Source organism: Tenrec ecaudatus, chromosome 7, assembly GCF_050624435.1.
Source record: "Tenrec ecaudatus isolate mTenEca1 chromosome 7, mTenEca1.hap1, whole genome shotgun sequence".
Classification (NCBI taxonomy): Eukaryota; Metazoa; Chordata; class Mammalia; order Afrosoricida; family Tenrecidae; genus Tenrec; species Tenrec ecaudatus.
The window spans coordinates 103,087,463-103,114,255 of record NC_134536.1 but is presented as its reverse complement, the minus strand read 5'-3'; the positions used below and the strand labels follow the sequence as shown (position 1 = coordinate 103,114,255).

The 26,793-nt window shown below is 38.9% G+C and overlaps 1 protein-coding gene across 3 annotated transcripts in view; it reads left to right on the top strand.

Moving 5' to 3' along the window:
* SMAP1 (small ArfGAP 1) overlaps positions 1–26,793 on the top strand; it is a 147,433-nt gene that overhangs the window by 94,955 nt on the left and 25,685 nt on the right. Inside the window, exons 5-6 of one of the 3 annotated variants that reach the window (XM_075554915.1) lie at positions 6,303–6,383; positions 12,224–12,304. The exons of 1 other annotated variant lie outside the window; for it this stretch is intronic. In XM_075554915.1, coding sequence (XP_075411030.1) covers positions 6,303–6,383; positions 12,224–12,304 — 162 coding nt within the window. The remainder of the gene's footprint in view (positions 1–6,302; positions 6,384–12,223; positions 12,305–26,793) is intronic. One more of the 3 variants, XM_075554916.1, reaches the window with a different exon arrangement.

Genomic DNA, 26,793 nt, shown 5'->3' with positions numbered 1-26,793 from the left:
CTAATACATATTTAATCATAACTACCTAATTTACTCAATTCTTTTTTGGGAGGATAGCTAATACATGAGGAGTTGTGGCTTTAAAATGAGCAACTCATTCCAATTCTTTAAACTTTAGTACATGCAGGAAGCAAAAAGTTCACAGGGAAATAGCCATCTTTTAATTTCATTTTCATGAACCTTTTGGACCCTTCTCTTAGTTTCTTAAACTTTCCCAATATTGCCTTACTCTTTGAGACACAGGAGCAAGAGAGCATTGCCATGATTAAAAACAAAACAAAGAAAACCTCTCCAACATTTTTTCTGCTAGTTTTGCTTAAACTTATCAGAACACTGTTCTAATAAGCAAAGTGTAATTATTCTTCATCAACCCCCCTCTCTCCCCAAAGTCTACAAACAAAATGCCTTGAATATCCTCCAAAAAACTGTTGCCATGACCTTTGCTTTTGGTCTACCTGCTTTTGCTTTGACTGGATCCCTTCTACCTCCTGGTGGCCATTGGTTTAATGGTGCTTTTTGTCTCAAGATCCTACTGATAGAGCTATGCTTTGTCTCTGGTTACTTTTTATTTAATGCCCCGGGATCTTGATTCCACTTGTTAAAAATATCCATTAAAATTCTGTTCTTGTCTGTACCTGATCTAGTTTCAATAATTTAGACAACTGTCAAGTAGAATATTTGCACTATAATTTTTTCAGTTAGAATTTAAGCTGAGCCAATTGAGATTATTGTTTTGCTGTGAATCGTTGGCCCTCTTCAAATAGGGCCTAAATGAGATAGTATTTTCCTTGTCAATGGATGTAGGTGGCTGTTGCTGCAGGCTTCACCTTCCACAGCATTTGGTATGTCTCAAAAGGAGTTACTCTTTTTGTACACTGCTGCTTTCTTCGGGACATTTGTCCCCACCAACTTTTTGTAAAGCATCAATGACCTTACTGTTTTTCCACCTAAGTTTCACTATAACTGTGATGTTTATTCTTACTTCAATTTTATCAGAATCCATGCTGCTCTGTCTTCTCCCGAGTGCCTCCGATTAGATCCTGCCCAGATACATAGCAAGTTAGTGTGAGTTTATCTTGGTGCCCAAAACAGAATCCATACATAATCTTCATAATTCATATTTTTAAATTTTTTGAAGATTCATCATAACTGTATATATATGTGTGTGCTTATGTTTTAAAAACAATAACATCTTCAAGTGTTTTGCCATATGTTAAAATTTAGTATTAAAAGTTAAACCAGTATTTCACCTTAGGAATTTTGTAGGTATAATAGAATGCTAGACAGGTGGATTATTAGGAAGAGTTAAATTGCCAACCCTAACTATAACATTATAGATAGATAATAAGCAATATTTTGTCTTGAGTTTTCTTTAATCCCTCTATAGTCTCTTCTGAATTATGAGCTACAAGATGACTTGCGGTGGCAATTAAGAAGGCACATTTCAAAAGTTTTCCAGAATGCTGTGCATTTCTTAGCCAAAGATTTGAAGTTAACATATCAAGATGTAGGCCTCTTATATTTATAAAATGATGCTTAGATGCTGAAAAGGTTGAACTGCATGATACGTTTAAAGTTGTGGAATAGCGTTTTGTTAACCATGCTTTCCCTCCTTGGTGGAGGAAGGCACTGTGTCCTAGGATTTGAGAGGCAGCCAAATGCATGACTTGTGACACTGAGCAGAAAGAACTGGCAACTCTGAATTCCTGTACGTAGAACCTGGCAGAGCACAGAGCACACCATGCAAGGGCACATGGGATTAGCACTTGGAGCAGAGTGAGCCACAGAGGTGATGGTAGAGGCGGGCTTTACGCTAACAGGGGAGCGTGCACGATTCCTGTGGGAGAGAGTGCTTGACTGGCAGAATGTGAGAGTGGAGGACTAGGTTGGGTCAGGTGGTCTGGCTGATAGGGATTGATTAAAGGGGGCCTTTCCTGCTGGCTGGGCAGGCCTTTTGGTACAAGCAGATGAACTCAGGTTTAGGCTTCAGGGCCTGTGAGCGTCAGTCCCAAGGCAGCATGAGAAACTTGGGGTAACCCTTTTAGATTAAATCTTCATTTAGAAAACCAAGAATATCTAAAATGGATCTGAGGTATTAGCAGTTAACCCATTAGGTGCTTTTCTGCGGGCATATATTTTGCAGTGTTATAGAGCACACAATTATATCGTAGCATTCTATTTAAAAGGGTAGTAGTAAAGATTTTAAAAATTTCAACTAAATGAAGCTTCAGAATAATATGAGTGTATTTTGCTCATGGCCTACTGGCAAGAGAAACAACGTAGGAAGTTGACTCAAAGGAGTTGTGTGTGGCTGACAGCTGAGGCTGGCTTTTGTTTCGCTGTGAGACAGGAGGTGGTAAGAAGGAGATGGTGTTAAGAGACTTTGAATCACTACCCTCTGGTTCTTTAAGATTTCCTTCCCTACTGCTCCATCCGTGATATACTTCATCAGTCATGTTAGACTTGCATATGCTCATTTGTACATTTAAGAGCTCTCGGTACATGGCATTCAAAGATAGATGGCCCCTCAGAGACACTGACAGGAGTAAGGGTTTCCTGAAGGTACAGGAAGAGTGGGGGGAAAGGGGTTGTTAGCATTAACGATTGTTAGCCCCACCCAATGTGACTGAACAACAGAACTGTACGGGAAGGGAAGGGGTATGTTGGAATAAGTAAGATATGTTGATAGAAATATTATTCGAGGAAAAACAAGATTTTGAAAGGTTGTGTTTCTCCTTCATATGCATTGCTAATCCCCCAATGTACTTATATATTCTATAGCTCCCTCATTTCCTATTGTCATTGTTAGTCTCTTATATACCTGCTTATATACGTAACTTAGCTTATTTATTTACAAAAACAACTTTAATAAGGTATACTTTATACAACACAAAATGTGGGCATTTTGAGGTAGAGTTCATCGAGTTTTGGCAAACATATTTACCTCTGTACCTCCATAATCAATACAGGGGGCCTTTTCCATCACTGAAAAAAGTGTATCTCTTCCTAATCAATCCTCACCTGTGGTCTAGGAAGGCATCCTGGTGACTCAGTGGGTTACACATTGCACTGCTCACTGGACTCACTAGTGACTCTGCGGGAACAAAACATGGCAGTCTAAAAAGGTTTGCCGCCTTGGAAACTGCAGGGAGCAGTTCTTGCTGCCTGTGCGGTCGCTGTGAGCCATAATCAGCTGGACCGCAGTGGGTTTCATTTTTGTTTTTTGAACCAGGCGACCTTTTTTGGGGGGGGGGGGTGGGGTTAACATTCTTTCAAGACAATTTCACCAGTTGTGGAGCCATCACCAGTACCCATGGCCAAGTTTCCATCACCGTGAACAGACACTGAATATTCCAAAAGAGTGACTTACCTTCTCTCACCACCCTCCCACTTCTGCTAATCGTTTTTAAACTCTAGTGTCTACATCAGCCTGTTCTGACCTTTTCAGATTTATAAGATTGCACAATATTTATTCCTTTGTGTTGTCTTATTTCATTCAGTATAAAGTTTTAAGGTGTACTTATGTTATATATAGCATGTACACCTCTACTCATTTGTCCTCTGTCTCGATAGCTAGCTAACATGTTACAATTATAAGTCACTACTATAGTGAAAAATATTTTGCACATTAACAACATATACCTGGTAGTAACAAATGATGAGGTGCAAGATCAGAGTATTGCCTGTGATAATCGTTTCATGCAATTAGTTGTTAGCTTAGATCAGTGTTCTCAACCTTCCTAATGCTTTGACCCTTTCATACAGTTCCTCATGTTGTGACTCCAACCATAGTTATTTCGTTGCTACTTCTTAACTGTAACTTTGCTTCTATTACAAATTGTAATGTGTTTTCCGATCGGCTTAGGCAACCCTGTGAAAGGGTCGTTCCACCCCCCCCCAAAGGGGTCACGACCCATAGGTTGAGAACCGCTGTCTTAGATGGATTACAATTCTCTGGTTTGACAGTTTTATGATGATACATAGTTACCTTCTGTTTTATAGTCAGATATGGTTATCCTCCATTTTTTTCAAAATGCTAACTTTTGAATATCAATGTGGTCTTTGGAACTTCATGATCTTTCAAAGTAAACCGTGGGTCTATTAGAACCGCATGCCTTTTTATAGCTGCATCAGGTTCCAGTTGAGGTAGCCATTCCCCTGTCAGCCGTGTGGTTTGTCTCCATGACTGCGGTGAACAGTGCTGCTGGGACCACTGATGAGCGTGTGTGTGCACGTCTCACTGCTTTTCCCTTCCTTCGCTGTACATGTAGGAGTGGGATTAGTGGGGCATAGTGACAGCCTGTGTGTAACTTTTTAAGGAACTCCTCAACTGTTTTCCACTGCAGCTATGGAGATAGGTTCTCTTCTTACCCCACCCCACCCCACATCCATGCCAACACTTGCTTTCTTATTTTGCTTTTGATGATGGACATCCTAGTGGGCAGCTCATTGTCATGTTGGTGTGTAGGTCTCCAGTGATTAACGAGATCATGAAATAGTTAAAGTGTTCGACTGCTTACCCCAAAATTGGCAGTTCAAACCCTTAGCCACTCTTGGAGGAAAAAGATGCAGCTCTGCCTTTGTAAGATTTCTGCTCTTAGCAATTTCTTGGGACAGTTCTACTTGGTCTGTTGGGCGGCTGTGAGTCAGAATTACATGTAGCAGGTTTGGAGTAATGGGTAAAGAATGGAGCTCTTTCAGTGCTGTTCAGCAAAAGTGTGGCAGCTTGAATTGCCCATTTAAAAATTGAGTTAGTCTTTTTGTTGAGTTTTATGAGTTCTTTATGTATTCTGAGTATTAAAACTCTTAATGCTTTGGGTGTCAAATCTAAGGAATAGAGTTTTATATCCCTGGTTCTGAATTTTCAGTGCCGGCATTTTTTCTCAAGAGGAGCGTAAATACTTCTGTGATGAATTATCTTTCCGATTCTAAGGTTTACCAACCCTTGTCACCCCCCCAATCATTAGGATTATAACAGCTCAGCATGTACGTATTGGGCAAGGAAGTTGTTATATAGGGTGTTATTTTTTTAAGTGATTGTGTCATGTGCTCTTTCTATACAAGGTGATATTTGAAGATCTCTAGCAAGTAAATATCTTAATAACAAACCGTCTTTGAACTAAGGCCCTATGGCATCATTTTAACATTTCAATGTCAACAGTCTAGATTTCCTTGTGTACTTTCTTCTAAGCATTATTTCTAATAGTAAATGGTCAGTGTGCATAGTTATCACAGAGCCAACAGTAGAGGGGGTGGGGCACTTGGTCTGTAATTTTTGGTTGTGATTAAAAAAAAAATGCCATAACTATACCTTAGGAACAAGCAGGTTGAATGAGAATTTGTCATCTTCCAATGTTATTTTAACATTACATAATGACCTAATCTGTGTAATGGCTTTTATTTTTAAGAAAATTTCTCATAGCACTATTGTTATGATAGGGCAATATAGAGATGCCACTTTTAAGGCTCCAAAGATCTACTACACATTTTGTAAGTGTATTTCAGTAATACTTTGGTAGTAAAGAGAGCAGGAAGATAATGCTTCCATTAAAGTGATCAGCTATGCTTGTAGAAATTGGGTATGAAGATGTGTGAAAAAGCTTTTAGATGAAACCTATTTTCATGTGTAAATTGCATCTGCTGCATATATAAATGTCTTATAATACTTTGGAGTAATTCAGCACGTACATCATTGGAAATGGTGGGTTTGTGTGCTGATATTTAAGTGACTGTATAAATTGCTTTGTAATAAGTCTGCCTTCTGCTCAGCTGGTACTTTACATTAATACACTCATTTTTCTCCCGGAATTTCTGTTTTCTTAGATAGTTGATTGGAATTTTAATTAACTCTTACAACTTCAGTTTTATTTCTCATTTGTAAAACATTTTTAAATAAAAACACACTTCATCTTTTGCTATTTGGAGCATGTCCTTATTGTGGCATTAATATTTCAGTAGTAACATTGGCTAAAAGTAAACAGTGAGAGAAACACTTTTCAAATATATCTGCTACATTTTGGGGTCCATTTAAAATTTTATACCTTAGTGAAAGCCATCCTAAATCTGCATTATTCTGTGTAATAAAACCTTTTACTTTTGAAAATTTCACATGACTTTCTGTAGCGCTATACTGTGTTGATGCATTATCTTTCTTTGTTAACAGGGTTCTAAGTGCTTCGGTATCTCAGAATTAAATAATTTTTTGTGTCTTTCCTGTGCCTATCACTTTTGATTACATTCTTGTGTTTATGTGTGTGTGTATGTGTGTGCCCCCTCCTGTCTTTTTCATCTGCTTTCTACAGATTTCCTCCTCGGAGGCTCCTCTTCAGCCTTTGGTACCCTCTCCTTCTCTGCAAGCTGCTGCTGAGAAAAACAAATTAGAGGTATGCAAGTGTTTTAGCCAGCCATATGTAATGCTCCTACTTTCAGTGGTCCCCAGTATAAAATACATTAAAGACGTTGTCTAGAAAATTTTCCTATGCCATGGGTAGGATTAAAGGCTTTATATTTAATTTCAGGACACATTGGTAGGATAGGTATATCTAAAAAGTTAAAAGAAAAAAAAACCAAAAAACCCAACCAATTAGTTTTGTTGTTGTTAGGTACCCCCAAGTTGGTTCCCACTCATAGCATCCCCATGTACAACAAGAAACAGCACCTCCTGGTCCTGCGCCGCTGTTATGCTTCAGTCCCTTGTTGCGGCTGTTGTGTCACTCCCTTTGCATTGAGGATCTTCCTCTCTTACTGCTACCCCTCTACTTTCTCATGCATGTTTTCCTTTTCCAGGGGCTGGTCTGTCCTGATAACATGTCCAAAATATGTGAGATGAAGTTTTGGCATTCTTCTAAAGTAATATTTCCATTACTAACTTATATTTATAGACAGTCCTTAGTTGAATTCTTTGATTAAGGAAATCTTTGATTAAATTTGTTTTCTTTGTGGTTATAATTAGAAGCCCTTAAAATTATTGCTGTCTTTTTTAAGCATTAATAATCACTGTACAGATGAGATGTATAGTAAACCTTTTATTGCAGTATGAAGAGTCTGCACTTTGCAGATACTGCATTAGAAAAAAAAAGAAGTTTGTAGCAACCTTACGGTGTAAGTCCGTTGGTGCTGTTTTTCCAACAGCATGTATTGGTGTAGAATTTTGGAAATTCTTACAATATTTAAAATTTTTATATGCACTGGGAACCAAAAATATTTCACCAGCTCATTTTATTGTAGTCTGGAACCCAATCCGCAGTATCCTTGAGGTAAGTTTACCTGTCATGTGGAATCATGAATTTCACATAATCAAATGATAGTTGTTTGAATGTGTTCCGTTAAAGTTCATGAGGCTATATTATGTTTTTTAAAATTAGCTCTACATATAGTTGAAGGTTTTCGTTTCCTTTGAGTGTGGCTTTTTCCCCTTTTGTTACAATGAACTTAAAGGGCATTCCTTGCTCTTGGTTAAATGGTGTGCTGATAAGTTCTCACAGTACTCTGATCTTCCTGCGGCTTTTGATTCTGTGGGTGGGAGGGAGCTGTGGATCAAGCTGCATGATGTGAGTTTTAATCCCATCCTATTCATGTTATCTTTAGAGTCTGTGTCATAAATATCACTGCCGGAATCAGCTAATGACACCCACATTTGGGCAGCTGAAATTCCAGTGTTAAAGGGTGCTCAATCATGTTCTCCCTCTTCTAAAAATAATTCATTTGTGTTCTTGTGATTTAATGTGTGCTCAGTAGGCATAGTGATTAGGAAGATGCGTTTCTTTCCCTGCATGACAATGGCTTCATTGTTTTGGGAGGCTATGGGGCAGCTCATTCCACCTATTAGTGAAAAATGTTGAATTACCTTGTTGTCCTCACCAAACTTTATTAGTAATATTTAGGAAACATTTTAGAATTTGTAGAGGACTTTTGCACATCACATTTACTCGACACTTACAAAGCAGGGGATAATACTTATCTCCTAAATTTGTTTTTAGAAATTCAGCGACTCTATGAACAGTTCCTGCGTGTAGTAAGGTTTCTACAAATAATAGCTGCTGTTATAAGGAAGAGCAAAAATAATAGTAATAGTACAGTTCCTTTGAGTCACACTGATTGGTCGTCTGGACTGTGTAGTCCCTCAGATCCACCATTGATTACTAGGGTTGCTTTGGTTACTCCTTTCCTAAGATTCCATCTCTTCATTTGTATAATAGCAGTAATTACTTTAATTTCAGAGCATGATTATACAGATTAAATTACACAGTGAGATGCTGAGATGTTGGTAATTTTAGGCCCTTAGGAAGCATGTAAGAAGTGGTAACCGTATTTAGAAAATGCACTTTGGTGGTATAATGGGTATGATACATGTTGGGCGACTGACTGCAAGGTCTGCAGTTTGAAACCACTAGCTGCTCTGAGGCAGAAAAATGAGGCTTTCTATTTTTTTAGTCTTGGAACCCTCCAGGCCAGTTGTACTCTGACCTATAGGGTTGCTATGAGTTGGATTCAACTCTGGCTGTAAGAGTGAGTGTTACGGAAATGACAATTTTTATTTGGAAAATAATCGGTTGAGTCACACTACATAATGTCTAGCCATCTTTAAAACTCTCAGCAAGGCCCACACCAGGCACTTGAGCAGTTTTAAAAAAATCGATTTGAGAAATAAACCAACAATTTAGATGGTTTTTTTCTCTGTATTAATATTATTAGTGCACTTTATTTCATAGGCAGTTCTGACACCTCATCTGGTGGTGAAGATATAGAGATCATTCTTTAGTTTTTAGCACTTCAGACATTCAGAAAGTTCAAGTTTGCATCAACTTTTATCCTATTCTTTTTAAGCACTGTTGAAACAGGTTGTTTTAGAGAAGCTTAGTCTCAGGGAGGCTAACTTCTGCAAGTTTTGTTCTTGTATCCTTCGTTATCACCGAACAGTGCCACTGTAGGCTTAGTAGCCCCATTACAAATGCACCCCCTGATTTATGGGCTACTATTGCACTCTTTTGTTGTAAGGTTAGGAAAAGAAAAGGTTATTAAGAGAAGTACTTTAAAATGTGTCTTGTTCCTAAAATTACCGTTAAAGACATTGTTTATTTGGGCTCTGAGACAGTTAATTGTGCCAGCCTGGCGGATAAACAGATGGAATTAGTTGAAGGACAGAGAGATAAATGGCTGGGTGAGCCTCGCCTTTCTTGCCTCTCACTCTTTGATCCACGGACCAGTATGTGGCTCCCTTGCTTGTTCTCTGCCTAAATTTGCAAGCTACACTACCTGTGGGACGCCTAACCTATGGACTGTGTCGCTGTAATTTCATCTCCCTTTAAGACCTGCCTTGCCAGAGAATTGGAATGTACATCTCTGGAGCTGGGGACTGAAGGTTGGTGACCTGCCTTGCTGTTTGCTGCCTGTGCTGGGATAGCCTAGCTCTCTCTACAGAGGACTATCTGGTGGCCCTCAAGACTTGAAGGACTGCCAGTGTCTCACAACTCTCACAGGAGTGAGTTGCACTGAGCCATTTGTACTGCTTTATAATTTAACTGTTCATTTCTTGTGTTATATATCTATCTTTATATATATATAATTATCAGCAATCTGGTTTTGTCTCTTTTGAGAACCCTGTCTAACACACGCTCTCAATATAAAGATCTACAACTTGCTTTTAGAATTTGGAATTGGGACCAAGGTTTTTCTCTCTTTTTTTTGGAGTAGACAGCACATAATAAAGTGATAGTGTCATATATTTGAATAATGTTTACAGTTTGCAGAGTTTTTTGAAAATTTTAATGTCACATTTTCTTTTTTTTTTTTTAAACAATTTATTGGGGCTGATACAATTCTTTTCACAGTTCATACATATACATACATCAATTGTATAAAGCACATCTGTACAGTCTTTGCCCTAATCATTTTTTTCTCTTTTCTTCTTTTACATTTTATTAGGGACTCAAACAACTCTTACCACAATCCATACATATACATACATCAATTGTATAAAGCACATCCATACATTCCCTGCCCCAATCATTCTCAAGGCATTTGCTCTCCACTGTCACATTTTCTTTTTGATAATAAAATGCCCATAAAATATGCTTAGTAATGACAAATTATAAAATACATACCTTATTACCAGTATTCAAATTGAACATGGTCAGATGTTCCCCATATGACTCATCCTGTTTATAAAAAACATTCTTCAATCAATAGCCTGATTTTATTTTTAGCTTTTTTAAAAAATAATTTTATTAGGTACTCATACAACTCTCATCACAATCCATACATACATCAATTGTGTAAAGCACATTTGTATATTGCCTCATCATTCTCAAAACATTTACTCTCCACTTAAGTCCCTGGCATAAGCTCCTCACTTTCCCCCTCCCTCCCCACTCCTCCCTGCCTCATGAATCCTTGATAATTTTTTTTAAAACAATTTATTAGGGGCTCATACAACTCTTGTCACAGTCCATACATATACATACATCAATTGTATAAAGCACATCTGTACATTCTTTGCCCTAATCATTTTCTTTTTTTTCTCCTCAACAGCCTGATTTTTATGATCACTTTTTAACCTCATAGCTATACAGTGATATTATATACCACTAACCAGATAGTTTTGTCTGTTTTTGAACTTTATGTGAATGATGGTAAACCCTTTGCGCTTCTATTGTTTCTTTCACATTATGGCCTATAGATTATAGGTGTTATCTTTCCTGGTTTACAGATAACAAAAATGCTTCTCAGAAATTATGCCCAATACTATTATAATGACACAGGTATAAACAACCTTCAGATAATTTTCTGTACGTTTATAATGCTGCCTTTCCTCGACTTATTACTAGTTTAAGTTTTAGTGTTTGCTAGTAAGAAACTAAGCACTGAGGTAGTGCTCCATTCTGTTCATCATCTAATGTAGGTTTCTAGACCTTCTCAATGACTTATGAATATTGTTTGTTCATTTCTAATTATTTCTTTTTGTGATCTTTAAAAGATAATTGTGAACATCATAATAACCACAATCGTTATTTTGACTGCTGGGTCCTAAATACCTAGTTAGCTGGTTCTGTTTCTCAACAACAATTCTTACTATTTTTCCCTTGAGAAAATTAATGTATTTGTGTTAGTGCGGGTATACTAGAGAAACAAATCCAGAGATACTCTTATGAGAGAGCTTTGTATGAAAGAACAATTATATATCAAAAAAACACCCCAGCCCAGATCAAGTCCATAAGTTGTATTAACCCATATGTCTGATACTAGCCCATAAATTCCTCTTCAGAGTCATGCAGCACATACATTGATGCCGAATGCAGGAAGATCACGGGTGGAGAGTCCTATGGATCCAATGGCGGTGGACTCATGTCCAGGGCTCTGGCTGCCATCAGTATAGCTCCATGTGACTTGTCAGCAGGAATGTGTAGCAGAGAAGAGAGAGAGGAAGAGTCTGTGTGTTAGTTCCCAGAATCGTCATGACAAGGCAACACCCACTAGGAGGGATTACCAGGCTGTGACCTGATGATTGACTGGCTAGATTCCACCCCCCTCATTCTTTTATCAGGTTGACATGAAATTGTGCAACTACTGCAGTATTTTTCCAGTCCATGATAATAGACTGAAAAATTACTTGGTGATGCATTTGAAAATTAAAATTAATTTTTGTACTTTCCCCCATATATTTATTTACCTTTTGTGATCTCTTTTTCTTCCACATGAGAATTTTGTTTCATCAGTTAATTTACTTTTCCTCCTTATTTAAAAATCTAACTTTACGGATGCTGCAGTAAGTCCTCAATAAGATGTATTGATACAGTGGTTGCAATAAGCATAACTGCATGGCTGGCACAGGACAGAGCAGTGTTTCACTGTTTCATATGGTGGTCAGTGAGTCAGATCTAACTTTATGACCCCTAGCAGCAGCAGCTTTAGGAGCCCAACTTATGCAAGGATACAGTAAGAATTTATTGAGTGAAGGTCTTATTTTGTTTAAAAAAAGCAAACACTAAATTCAAGTTCTAAATTGTCTCACCGCCTAGTTTTTAAAAAAATATATTCTTTATTGTCATCATCATGTAATCTTAAAAGAGCATGTTCATTTTTGTATTTCAGTATCATCTGGATATTGTCTTTGACTATTCCCTCTTAAATAATGATTAATACTAATATAATTTTGGAAACATCTTAGAAGTTTGATATTTTAAAAAAACAAGGCTTATTATCAAAATGTTATATTATGTTTTAGAAAGAAAAGGAAAAAAAAAAGGAAGAGAAAAAGAAAGAAAAGGAGCCAGAGAAACCTTCAAAACCTCTTACAACTGAAAAGGTAAAGTTCGCTCCTTAAAAAAAAAACTATAAAGATTGTTATTAATAGAATATATCTTTACATATTAATGATATGCAAAATTACACATCAATGTTTTATTTCCTAAAACTATTTACACCAATAATGTGGGGGTTAAGTTTTCCACTTATTTGTATTTTTAGCCTTTTAAACAATTTTCTGTGTGTGTGTGTGTATTACATGCTTAAGATAAATGTAGATTGGTCAATTTGATGTTTTCCATCTCATGGTGCTGCTAATACCTGGTTGATTCTAAAGTCATGCAAAAATAGGAATAAACTATCACTTGTTAATAGGCTATCAAAGACTATAAGACTATCTTACTGGGGGAGGGCACCCCGGTGGTTCGGCGAGTTCTGCCTTGGGCTGCTAACTGCACAGTCAGCAGCCGGCACCCCATGGCTGCGCAGCTAGTGACATATGAAGCTTTCTACTCCTGCCGGGATTGACGGGCAGAAGCCCACAGGGGCAGGTCTCCCACCTCCCATAGGGTCACTGTGAGGCAGGATTGGTTCCATGGCAGTGACTTTGGTTTTATTATCTTACTGTGTAGAATTTTTTAAAAGTCTCCGGTTCAGATTAGTTTCTTTGAATATCATTTCTATTTGCCATTGTTTTAGTGATAGGTTACTAAATTAAATCCTTAACTCATGTCAATGTAAATTTCAAATATTTTACCTTGCTTAGCAGCCCAGTTCACAACCCACATGCTACCAGGGTTTCTTTTAATTTGAGTTTAGATGGTCGGTATTTTAATAGTTTTTAGAAGAAGTAGTTAAACAGGTGACAAAGATAGCTTTTAATTACCCTTTGAAAATTTTCTCTTTTCTGTGACTTTTACCTTTTGATTTCCCAAATTGGAAATTTCAAAAATTATGTTTATGGTAATGCTTTATTGTTACGCTTGGCAAAATAGGAAACTTTTAACCACGTTCAAAACTCCCCCCCCCCCCCCCCGTTAAAATCCAGTCAGGACTTGGTGTTGTGACATTGTGTGTTTTGTAGCCTTGCGTGTCAGTACCTGCCTTCTGTTGCCTGCTGTGACAGTGGTCTTCCGCAGAGTTCCTGGACCTCAAGCCAGAGCTAAGCCATTGAACAGTGAGGTGTGTGAGGGTGGGTTTCTGAGACTGTGATGTAGTAAGGGTCTAGAAGCCCCTTTGCTCCTGAGGAGTGGCTGGGGGTTTCAAACTGCTGATCTTGTGGTTAGCAAACCAACCACAGGCTCACTGTCTTTCGGAGATATATGACAGAAAATGGTTCATAATGTGTGTGGGGGAGGGAGGATTATAGCAAGATCAGTAGAAAATCAATGATAATGACAAGTATTTGAAACTTTAAGAAGATAATTTTTTAATTAGTTGAGAGGAAAACAGAAATTACACACAAGCTTGGTCTTTTGAACCCTTTATGTTAATAAACATTTTAAAGTATTTGATAAAATTGTCAACCATTTAAATACCAAATTCCAATCAAGCCATGTAAAAATAAACAACCTGTTGTAAATTAAGTCAACTTACCTGTAATCAATTAAAATTTATTTATTGTTTTATTTATTAATATAGATATACTATATTAATAGGTTATGTTACTTGTAATGTGATAGACATTTATATAGCCACTGAACTCTGAATGTAATTTAGGCTTTTAAATAAATTGTTGGCATGAGGCCTGAGTGTATTTGAGAATAAGGTATTTCTAATAGTTAATGCTGTCAGAGAAATCATGGAAACATACAGCATAGTTGAGCAAGTACAACGGATATGTGTGTGTCATAGAACATCGTTAATAAGTGGGTTTGGAAGAGTATTTTTCCTGAAAGCATTTCACTTTCATCTTAAAGCTGGAGTTTAGAAATTTGTTTGACAATGATCTTTTGTGTTTCGATCTTAAACATGATAGGTTTAATATCCCTATATACATTAAGCCTAGAGAAGAGCTTAGTGCTGCTCTGTGGTGCCCGTGTTTTACTGGGGAATAGATTGCTAGCCATTGTTGACACTTCTTTCACTAACTATTGAGTGTTCTATAAGAAATCTTTTCTTTTTGAAATAGAAAAGATTACATTGATATTGCTAAATAGTGGAAATTAATTTTCTCTCTGGTAAATTTGTTCTCATTATTTAACACAGGGACTCAAATATATTTTCTACCCAACTGACTTCTCAAAATTCTGTTATTTTAAAGGGGGTGAGGTTAGGAAGCATTGTTTTCTGCATTGTAAGACCATCCATTGGTCCTGACCATCCAAAATCTCTTCAGACATCACCATGTTTCCTGGAGGCAAGGTCGTACCCGTTTGATAACTGCTGGCTCCAAATCTAGACCCAAGAAAGTGAATCTTCTTCTTAATTTGTATGTTGGCATAAAAATGTGATGAGATACCATGCCCTTGAACTACAGAAAACATTTACTTGTCAGCCACAGGTGTTGCTACTCCTCTTCTGGAATGTTTCCTCTATGCGTTTTATTTGTCTAGGTTACTGAACGTAGATTGCAGTGCCAGACAAGCTGGGGACGGCATAGGAAGAATACAACAACATACAAAATTAGTGAGAAAAACTAAAAGACACTGGAGTGTGAGTCCTTACCCAAGACACATGCTGTAAACTTATCAAGCTGTTTACCTGTTTTTAGCTTTTCTCATGGTTGATTCTTTCCCAAACCCTGACAAGTTCCAGCTAAACAGGAGAAATGATTGTTTCCTGAACACAGTATTCTTATTCTTTTATCAGTAGCCTTGACTTGATTCTAAACACATGTCTACAGTTCTCCTAAACAATAGTAACCTCATTTCTTTTCAAAGCCATTTTAAAAATAAGCCAAGAAAAGTGAAAGGGAGAAATATAGACGAATTCTAATTTACATAACCTGCCAACTTACTGCTCAGAATCCCACCACTTCAAATATTGTCTTTTTTACTTTGCCGTCATTTGGTTCTTTGCAGACTGTATCGGTTTGCTTTGTGTGTTTTTCCCCTACTCTGGTAACATATAATGAGTGTTTTCTTATACTGAAGTTTATAGTGAAACACTTTTTAGTACTATCTATTCTCTGTAACGATCATTTGAAAATAATGTGAATTATGGCATATATTTTGGCTACCATTTAGCTGAATGTTCTGTTTCTTTGAATTGCAGCGTTTTTCTTGTAGTCAGTCATGCAGTTTCAAAAGTCATCCTGCAATATGACATTTAAACTTTCAAAACAGGCAGTAATTTATTATACCTCTAACCACATGAGAATGGGTGGTGAGGGGTAAGTCGTAGGCTCTTAGTAACCACAAAGGTTGGCTTATCCTTTGAGTAAGGATCATCAGTGAAGAAATAGAGTAAGAATATTTTATTATACCATTTTATAAGTGAGAATAATTAATGAATTGAAAATATAAAATAGACCTAAATCTTATACATACCTTTTAAAAACACAACAAATCTGATCTCATAGATGCTTCTTTCTATTAAACGTTTACAAAGGGTAATGTTAGGGGTCTGTAATGATAAAAATTTCAAAAATATGAAAAGTTCATTTTTACCTTCCCTTCCTACCTTTCCTTTCACCCGTTACAGACATAGTCTTTGAATTCTGAACTTGCCTTACATTCAAATGTAACTGACATCGAATGAGTTGTGACTCTTAACGACTACAGGGCAGTGCAGAACTGCTCTTGTGCGTTTGAGGCTTTAAATCCAAAGGGGAACAGAATGCCTCATCTTTTCCCCTCTGAGTACCTGGCTGTTTTGAATTTCTAACTTTGTGGTAGCAGCCTAGTGTATAACCCACTATTCCACAAAGGGTCATTGTGCTATCTGAAATGTACTAATAAGTGCTCTGTTGGGTCATTTTCTTTTTAGAAATGAAGTTCTACACGCACACGAACATAAAAATTAAAAATTCCAAATGTGTGTTGTCCCCCCCCCCCAACAATCTTTAAAATAATTGTTCTTGTTCCTTACATCTTCTGGTTGCAGTTAACAAAGTAATACAATACCACTGAAGATTACAGTTTGCAAGGATGAGAAGACAAGGTTTTTATGCATTTGCCCAAGAGGCATCTTGTTTTCTTTGTAAACATTATCTGCCCATAGGAACGTCTTTCTTTGGAAGCTCCTTGTGCCCTTGATGTGCCACCTGCCAAAGTCAGCTGCTCTAGATGCCTTTCCCCTTGGTTAGCCTGGCGACTTCCACCACCGTGCTGGCTTCAGCATTGTGACAGCAGGTGACATTCTTGGCTGTCAGTCTCCAGAGAGACATGGTCTCCTTTTTGATGGCAGACTTAGTAATCTCCAGGTGTTTCTCCAGAAGTATCCCAAATGATTTTTTGTGTCTGGCTTATGAAATCCAGGATTAGCACGTTATAGTTTTTTTCCTAGTATGAGCATCTTTGAAATATGAGGAAATTTATGGCAGTTGATATTAATGGCCTTACAGAAATCACTGTGTAGTGTGACACCCCCCCGCCCTCCCCCCCAGTATTCTCCAAGCCTTCCACTATTTGAAGCTTGATAAGAGTAAACCTTTATAGTCAAAGACGGGTGGTTGCGCAGGAGTGGTGCAGAGTGCTGTGGAAGTTTGAACGAGATGAAGTGCCGTTTGCGAGGGACTTGGAAGGAAGATGAGAGGGTGATGGGAAGAAAGAGTAACAGGAAAGGAAATTATACAGCATATTTGAGCAATAAAGAACAATCAACTTAATTGGAGTATATAAAGATAGTGTTGAGAGAACTTTGAGTTTTGGAATAAACCGTGACTCAGCTGCTGGTTTTGAATAGCGGATATATTGGTTTGAGCGATGCTTTAGTGAGAGAGAGATGACAGCCTAGCTGCAATATATGTAAGCTTGAAGGGAGACGATGCTAGAGGAAGAGAACTCGCTAAGAGGCCAAGGTAATTGAGGTTTGATGTAGAGAGCTGTCTATGAAAGTCGATTAGCCAGCATCTGCTTCTCATAGAAAAACGATTGAAAGGCCCCTTTTTTGGTGGGGGGAGGGGGTGGCTGAGGGGAGGGAATGTATTTTACTTTGTAACTAACAGTTTTGCCCAGTTCCAAGGACTGTTGTATCAAATTCATTCACCTGTTCAGTTGGTGACTGTGTACTGAGCAGTTTTAATATTACCCTATTTGCTATTTGCAATAATATTTGCTATATGCTATATGCAACAGGAAGTAGAGGCAGGTTCTAATATGGAATGATTTCAGGAATTGGTACCCAGGATGTACTCTTGGCTTTGGAAGTGTGTGGAGAGGCTTGCTAACTCCCTGGCTTCGTATTCCTTTTTCTTAGAGCAGAGGCAGAGGAGTGGGCCCCATATCACAAAAGGGCGGGGCTGTGGGACACTTAGATAATGTGGCTCTGGAAGTGTGTCCTCTGCAATGCTGGCCTTCCACTGTACTGAGCTTTTACTACTAATGCCTACTGCTGAACTCTCTCAGACTCTCCCCACCCAGTTTGTGGGGAAGTTCTATTAATAACATTTTCTCAATTTTAAGTTTTTCTATACTTTTAAAATAACTATGGAGATATAATTCATATACTGTTGTAAAACTCCCCATTTAAAGAGTGAACAGTTCTGTGGTTTTAGTTCACTCACAGAGTTGTGCACTCATCACCCGTGTCTAACTTTAGAACATTTTTATCACCCCCAAAGGAATCTCCCATTAGTCCTCACTCCTCACTCTCCCTCCTGTCATTCTCTGCAGCCACTCATCTTTGTGTTCAGTTTTGCTTGTTCTGGACATGGTTCCTAAATTGGTGTATCATATTTGATATACTCTTTTGTGACCCACTGTTTTCAGTCAGCATATTTTCAAAATTCACCTAGCACGTGACAGCATTTCATTTGTTGTTATTTTGTTGTTGCAACTTGTGCAATTATGGGGCAAAGAAATAGTCATCTTCTCCATCAACAAAATTCTCAGTTGTCAAAGTGTTACGGAGTACCCGTGTGAATATTGTCAGTGGCAAGAGAAGGAAGCAGCTGTAACTTACAACCTGAGAGAGGTATAGAGGTATAAGCAGAGGCAGTGAATTGTTAAATGGGGATCTTCTAGCCAAAGTCTCTAACGCGCACCAAACAACCTTTCCCTGCTTGGATCTAGCCAGAAGGTGGGGGGAAATACTGACCCAGCTGAAGTTCAATAGCTTTTTAATACTTGCTCATTATTAAGGCAGTTGTGATGATAAAATGTGTATAGATTGTGGCAGAAAGTTCTATTACAAGGTTGTAGTAAATTAGAAACATTCTTTTTCCCTCATGGAAATTCTAAATGCTTTTGTAATAATTTAAAGGTTTATTGCAAGTGAGACAATAAAGAGGAAAGAAATCCACTTAATTTATATGCAGAGCTTTCATTTCCTATTTAATGAAAGAAAGGAATACTTTTGTTCAGTAAGCATGCAAGCTTTACAGTTCCTCTTAGTAAATTAGAAATTTCCTTAAATAGAAAATAAGAAAAAACACGTCTTTAAGAAATGCATTGACAGTGGGTCGTTGTACTAAGTTAAAGCTTGTGTTGGAAAAATGTTACAGCCAACGTGGAAGGCTTAACACTTAGGTTCGATGAGAGTGAGGTAATTAAAAGAGCAAACCCAAACCAAGCTCACTGTCATCGCGTTGATGCCGACTCCCGGTGACCTAATAGGACAGGGCAGAGCTCCTGGCAGGTTCCAAAGCTGTCATTCTTGTTCTTTTAGTTAAATCATTTTATTGGGGGCTTGTACAACTCATCACAATCTACACATACATCCATTGTGTCAAGCACATTTGTACATTTGTGACCATCATTCTCAAAACATACGCTTTCTACTTGAGCCCTTGGTATCAGCTCATTTTTCCCTCCCTCCCCGCTTCCCCCTCCCCCATGAACCCTTGATAATTTCTAAATTATTATTTTGTTGTCATATCTTAGACCGTCCGACATCTCCTTTCGCCCAGTTCTCCGCTGTCCGTCCCCCAGGGAGGAGGTTATATGTAGATCCTTGTAAGCGGTTCTCCCTTTATCCCTCACCTTCCCTCCACCCTCCCGAAAACTGTAGTTCTTCACAGGAGTAGAAAGCCCCATCTTTCTCCCAAGGAGAGGCTGATGGTTGAACTGGTGACCTTGCAGTTCGCAGCCTAACACATAACCACTACACCAACAAGGCTTCTCTAAATAGCAAACCCTATGTGCCTAATCTTTACCAGAGATTGTTCTAAGCCCTCTATGTGTATATTTTCTTAGTCCTCACAGGTCTGTGATGTTGATCCTACCATGGTACTCAATTACTGATGAGGAACAGAGACATGGCTTGGTCATCTATTCCTGGTCATACAACTGAGTATAAACGGCTTTACTATTGGGTTTTAAGATGTCTTCAAGGAGTTGCTTTGATTTAAGGCTTAAAGTTTATCTGAGGGAAGTAGTAGTTTCAGGAATTTAATCCCACCTCTGGCTCCAGAAAGTCTAGTGACCAGGAGAATTTGATACTTTGTTTTGCCTTATCAAATTGTTCAGTAATTATAGCCAGTTCTTTTGGTCTCCTTGCAAAGGCTGCAGTTGTATCTTCTACAGCAGTTGACAGTATTCTTGCAGCCGGCATTGTCTGGGTAGGGGAGGTGCTTGCACACTGGAAGCAGACTCCCAGACTGGACTGCCAAGCTGGCTTCAGGGAAGACATGTGGGGTCCAGTCTCAGCACTGTACATGTAGAGTGGGTGGTGGTTGGGAGAGCAAACTTCTGGAGCTACTTACCCAGTTGACAGGAGCTCATGCCCTGTGTAGCTGAGAGATGGTGAGAGAAGTGCGTTTCTATCTGCCAAATGTAACTCTTTCTTGCCTGTGGTTCTCTCCTGCTTTCCTCTCCAGTCTCTCAAAGCCAACATCTGTGTTGTGTGGTTTATATTTTCCCAGAATCTTCCTGACCTATCATTTGAATTTCTGATATGCATATATTCTATACGTTCTACATTCACCTTACTAAGGGATAAGGAAAAACTGAAAGGAAAAAGAACTGTATGTTGCTGTTTTTCACTTTCTTCCTCTGTCACCAGTAAATGGTTGACCATTAAAGGAAAACAACATGACTAGGGAAGAATGAGTGTTCCTTGGCCTTTTGTGTTTCATAGACTACTAATGGCATCTTTCTGGTTTCAAGCTTAGACGGGACAGAAAGCATCAGCGCTACCAGCGCCCTTATTGACTCGGTGGTAGCATGCGCACCTGTTAGTGGTTTGGAGTCTCATTCTGAGCGCTGTAACTTGGACCAGAAGGGGAGGAACAATGGGGGATACACTTACTGCGTGTATTAATTGTGCTTATGTGCATGCTACATTGTTGAATGTCTAAAATATACAAGTTCACAAATGAGGTTTAAGGATTTCAAGGTGAACATGGGGTCTAAGTCTCCTGATATTTTTGGTAGGTGCTGTTGAGTTGGTTCTGACTGGGATCTCTGCTCAGTTCTGTGGCATCAATACAGTTGTGACGGTTTGAATCCCTTGTTGCAACCACCGTGTCATTACATCTTGTTGAGGGTCTGTAAGGTTTCTCTCTCCTGGCTAGATTTCAGCCTCGGTCCTTGGCTCCACACGAGAAAGATTTCACGCCGAAGCCGGGCTCGTGATCCAAGTGAATTTAATGAGAGTTAAAAGAAGTTTCAAGTTTTACACGGCACCCATTAGGGATTCCTTTGACCATGTGGCCTGGCAGAGACTGTCCCAGGTCACGCAAGGATCTCTCTCCTCCCACGAAGACGACCAGACCAGCTAAGCAAGACAAGACAAGACCCTCTCCCTCTCAGTCCCTGCCTTTTCAAGGGTTCCCGGGGGAGGCGTGGTGAACAACCCCAGGTTGATCCCATTGGTTGAATTGCAGTCACCTGGCCCAGGTGGGCTGCTCCAGGTGTAATGCCCATTGGAGCCCACCGACGGGAAAATCCAGCTTTCCTATGCTGGCTCTCCTGGGCATGCGTAAATGGACTTCCCAATTCCCTAGGCTAAGCTACCTAACAGGTCTTCCTATCAAGCACGGTGTCCTCCTCTAGTTAGTGGCCCCTACTGTTAACGTGTTCAGAGTGTAGGAGATGAAATCTAGCCATCCTCACAAGAGTACTAGACTAGTCTAGCTAGAGTGTTCCAGCTGTGCTGCTTCTAAGACTTAAAGGACTCTGAAAAGATCATTTTACCCTTGGGGAGCTTACAAGTTACTGAGAGAGGACTTTTCTTCAGTAGTACTGCAGACAATTCTTATCTCAAGGTAAAGGTTCTAAGTAAAATTGGTATGGGTATTACAAACTATACTTTAAAATGTAAAAGAAGAGGCACTGTTAATAGCAGGGAGAACAGGAGTTAGCTGGAATTTCCCTGAGCAAACCAGGACATATGGTCAACCATCTCATAATACATTATTCAGATACATGCTGAGCCCAAAGCATGTGACTCCTGTGAGCTTCTGGAACACACACACTCACCATTTTACTAACTCACAATGAACCAGCATTATCTTTGTGTGTGTTTCCATTTTTTAATATAAGCTTATGAATAAGAACCATATCTTAATAATCTCTTTGCCCCTCAAGCTTGTAGTTCTTGGTACCACTACAGCCACCATCAGCTGCTATTTTTGAAGTACCTCTTTGCCAACCATTGTGAAAGTATCTCCCTGTTTGTGATTTTACTTAGTTCTCACAAAAATTCTGTAAAGTTTTGTTTTGTATTGGTAGGAAACTTGCCAATTTAGCTGTTTGGTGTTTATGATGAATACTGAGAAACTGCAGATCCAGTCCAATTGATGAAGCATTGTAAGCCATTTAACCGTTGTGCCAACTAACGTGGAAACCAGAATATTAGAGATGAGCAAATGTCCTGATTTTAAAAAGGAAAGCCTAAATGGACTCTGAGTACATTAGAGTTCGACATAATTGTCTCCAGTGACTTCCCCTGTTCTGGCAACTCTCTCATAGAGAAACTTGACTAAGAGAGGTGTTATAGTGGCATAAACTATATCATGCCCTGAATTGAGTAAATGCCTTCTAAGTCTCCTTCAAGTTCTAAAATTTGTATAAATCCAGCCTCTCCAGTTATTTGATTGCTTAGGACACTGATATCTCTAGGATATTCACAGAGCTTTTTACTGAGAAATGTCCTGGTGATTGGGAAAATAAAATGAAGATTGCAGTTCTAGATTGAACCCTAAATACACAGCTTAAAGAAACTATTCAGTAGCAGAATTATTAGTACATTTTAATGTGAAGAAATAAAGGATGTTGAAGAAGAGTAGAAACTTTACTAAGGTTCTGAATAAGTAAAACAAATAGAGTTGGAATACAAATTGGTACAAGATTTCATCTCATAAAATAATTGTAAACAAGACAAAGTGGGTGAATAAGCAAATGTGAAGAAAGCTGATGGTGCCCGGCTATCAAAAGATATAGTGTCTGGGGTCTTAAAAGCTCAAGGGTCAACAAGCGGCCATCTAGCTCAAAAGCAACAAAGCCCATATTGGAAGAACACACCAGCCTGTGTGATCACGAGGTGCCGAAGGAATCGGTTATCAGGCATCAGAGAACAAAAAATCATATCATTGTGTGCTCACCTGCCTGAAAAGATCGCTCTAGACAAATGGGTGCATAAGCAAATGTGGCAAAGAAAGCTGATGGTGCCCGGCTATCAAAAGATAGAGCACCTGGGGTCTTAAAGGCTTGAAGATAAACAACCGGCCATCTAGCTCAGAACAAAAATCATATTGTGCATGAGGGGGATGTAGGAGGCATCCACTGATCAAGGTGTTTGCTAATGGGTGACCATTTAGCCCCTTGTGTCTCTGTCTTTACAGACAAAAGCATTGCAAAATAACTGTTGCTTGTGACCTTGCTGCTAAAAACATTGAGAGAGAACTCATTTATTTATGATCTCTTTTAAGATTCTTTTGAATCTTGCATATTCATGTGATTGTCTTAGAACATAGTGCTTTTATTATTCAAATGTTGAGAAAGTGTGACTAGTTAAGTAACATTTGCATAGATAAGAGTTTAGGAATGTTTTTTAAGTTCTTTGATGTTTGTTTTGTAACCAATCCCTTGTAAGAAGAGTATAAAAACCAAGCTTCCAATATACTCAGTACTTGAATCCATCAGACTGTCGTCCTCCGGATCCCATGCTTTGTACATATCTCTTTATTTTCCTTTCAGCTGCACGCCTCATTTCGAGCCCAGCTTCATGCGGGATAGCTGGTTTAATCCCCCACAGGGGGGAGTGCGGAGTGGAGACTCAAAGCACATTTGTAGACCACTGGATATCCCTTACAGAAAGGTCTCGGAGAGGAGACAAGCCAGTCAGGGTGCAATGTGGCAACGATGAAACACAACTTTCCTCTAGTTCCTAAATGCTTCCCCCCTTCCTCCCACTATCATGATCCCAATTCTACCTTGCAAGTCTGGCTAGACCAGAGGATGTACACTGGTACAGATAGGAACTGGAAACACAGGGAATCCAGGGCAGATGATCCCTTCAGGACCAGTGGTGAGAGTGGCAATACTGGGAGGGTGGAGGAAGGGTGGGTTGGGAAGGGGAAACTGATTACAAGGATCTATATATAACCTCCTCCCTGGGGGACGGACAACAGAAAAGTGGGTGAAGGGAGCTGTGGGACAGTGCAAGATATGACAAAATAATTTACAAATTATCAAGGGTTCATGAGGGAGGGGGAAGCTGGGAGCGAGGAGTAAAAATGAGCTGATGCCAGGGGCTTAGTGGAGAGCAAATATTTTGAGAATGATGAGGGCAATGAATGTACATAGGTGCTTTACACAATTAGTGTATGTATGGATTGTGATAAGAGTTGTATTGGCCCCTAATAAAAACGATTAAAAAAATCTTAAAGGTTAAATTGCACAATGAAGATTCTAGTAAGCACCCACATATTGTAGGTATACTGAAAATTCTATGCTTTTGAATAATTTGTTTGACAGCATTCCTGATTTAAAGATCTAATGAGGCAGTAGATTAATGTTAATCTTCGCAAAGTCTTGTTTTTATAATGTCACAGCCACACATCCCGAGCCTACAAAACCAAACCAACCTCACTGCTTTTGAGTCAATCCTGATACATAGGAACCCTGCAGGACAGACTAGAACTGCTCTGCAGTTTTCAAGTCTGAGGAACTGAACGGGAGCAGAGACCCTCATCTTTCTCCCATCAATCTTCCAGTTAGCAGCCCAACACTCGATGCACTCTGCTACCAGTGCACCTTTTATTGCCTAAAATGGCAATTATTTCACAAACAGAACACACTTTCCCATGCGTCATCTTTTTACTACCCCTTTGAAATCAGTGGCTTGGTTGCTAGCTCCAGTCAACTACTAAATCCTTCAGTAGTGTAGGACCCTAACTTACTCTCAGGTTTGTCTTGTATTACTTCTTTAGACTTCAAAAGGAGCCCTGTGGTCCAGTCAAGTTAGGATTGCATTGCCCATTGCACGGTCAGTACTTTACACCCACAGCCATTCCGAAGATGAAGGCTGTCTCTTCAAAGCTTTACAGTCTTGGAAACTGAGTCAGAGTCAACTTGAAGTCGGTGGGTTTAGTGGGTGTGCTCTTGATGTTGTTCCCTTTCCCACTATCCTATGGTCAGTTTTCTTCACAGGGAAAACTACCTGTCAGAGTCTTTCCTGTATTTCTTAAATTTCAAAGCAAATACTATTGCCTTTATAGACTCCTAATCGCCCACCACCACCACCACCACCACCATCGCCTTGGGACTCCAGAATGTCTCATACCTGTCACATGATCTGTAGCGGTTACCTTTTGTTAGTTAATACCATGTGCATATTTGCCCTGTCCCTTCTGTCTGATAGGTTATGGTTCCCATGTCTTTGGGTCGTTAGAGAAACAGTCCATTGAGAGTAACTATTGGGTCAATGTGATTTGTGGTCATTAGAAAGTAAGTCACAAACTCGAGTAGAGAAAGGGAGCCTTGTCGGATTCGCCGGTTGCTGTAGCCATTCATTCACAGCCATTGTGCAAATCACATCACTGTAATTTCCTTCACTTGAAAGTCAGAGTGGAATATTATGGAGCTTAGGTCTCTTGTACTTGTATGATTTTGTGAATGTTAAAGGAAACTGGTTATAAAGTAAAAGTATAATCTAAGATATAATCATTTTGATGGCTTTTCTGCAAAACTTAGAAAGTTTTAGAACTTGATTCTTACAGGCTATATTGATGCTATTATCAGAATTAGCTGGCCAACTAAAGATAGCACATAACATTTTAAAGGCCCAGCTACTGTGTGGTTTATTTCAAGTCAAAGAGAATGGTAACTGGGAGTTGGAAATGAAGTCGATCTTGATACCATTATATTTTGTAGTACAGCTTTACCAAAAGATTGACTGGTGAAGCTGCTGCTAATAAAGGCCTTAGTAATTGGAATGAGACATATGTTCACTATGAATCTAAGGAAATTATGTTTTATAAAATTGCTCTAGATGACCAGCCATATGTTCTTGGTTGTTAGGGTATTTTGTTTAATAAATTATAAATTGCCTGATTTTATCCACTCACAGTTGACTGGCTTCTTCACTTATTAAAGGAAAGCACCATGTGTGATGTTTTTAGTACCAGCAGAATGTAAAGTGGAATCATTCCATAAATATTCTGTGCTGTGCTTGAGCTGAATGTGAACTATCGAGTGACAGTTATGTGAGATGTCATTGTCAAGATCTTGATTTACGATGATTGCACCTTATTAGTACCTGCATATAAATCCTAACAAGATAATAACATTTTTATTTTCATGTCTCCTAAAATTTGGCTTTAAGATACTTCGTGCTTTAATGGTAGCTGTAATTCATACAAGTTCAATAATTTTATCTCCTTTTTGTACTCCCAGGTAAAACAGTAATTGGTATACGATAGAACAGAAGCACACATTGTTTTAGGGAGTTCATGGCTTGTTTAGGATTTTCTCCTTCATATCCGGAACATATTTGATAAATGTGGCTGCTTGTGTTTTAGACGACTGTGGTAGAAATCATACATGCTTTGGAAATTTTAACATTTTAGAAGGGACTGGCCAGGAAGGTGGGAAAAAGACTTTCTACTTTCATCAAGAGTTAAACTCTTGGAAACCCACAGAGGCAGTTAATTCTCCCTGTCGCACAGGGTCACTGTAAGTCAGAATCTACTCTGTGGCAGCGAGTTAAATTTGGTTGGGGGAGGGGGGAAGTGATGAGGGGAGATTGTCAGAAAGGCGGATTTGGGGGCGTTACACTTCAATTTGTTTTGTTAACCAGTGCGTTTACCTGGAAAGCATTTTGAGAATTTGCTTATAGTTCTTCTCTGAACACAATACTGATAATATGTTACTAGTAAATTGAGCACAAATACATTTTGTTGTAGAAAACAAATGGACTTCGGGAATGCTCATCAGACACCTGTGTTCAAGGTGAATGCCGGGTGCCAGTTTCTTAAGAGTGCCGGGATGCTGAAAGGCCATC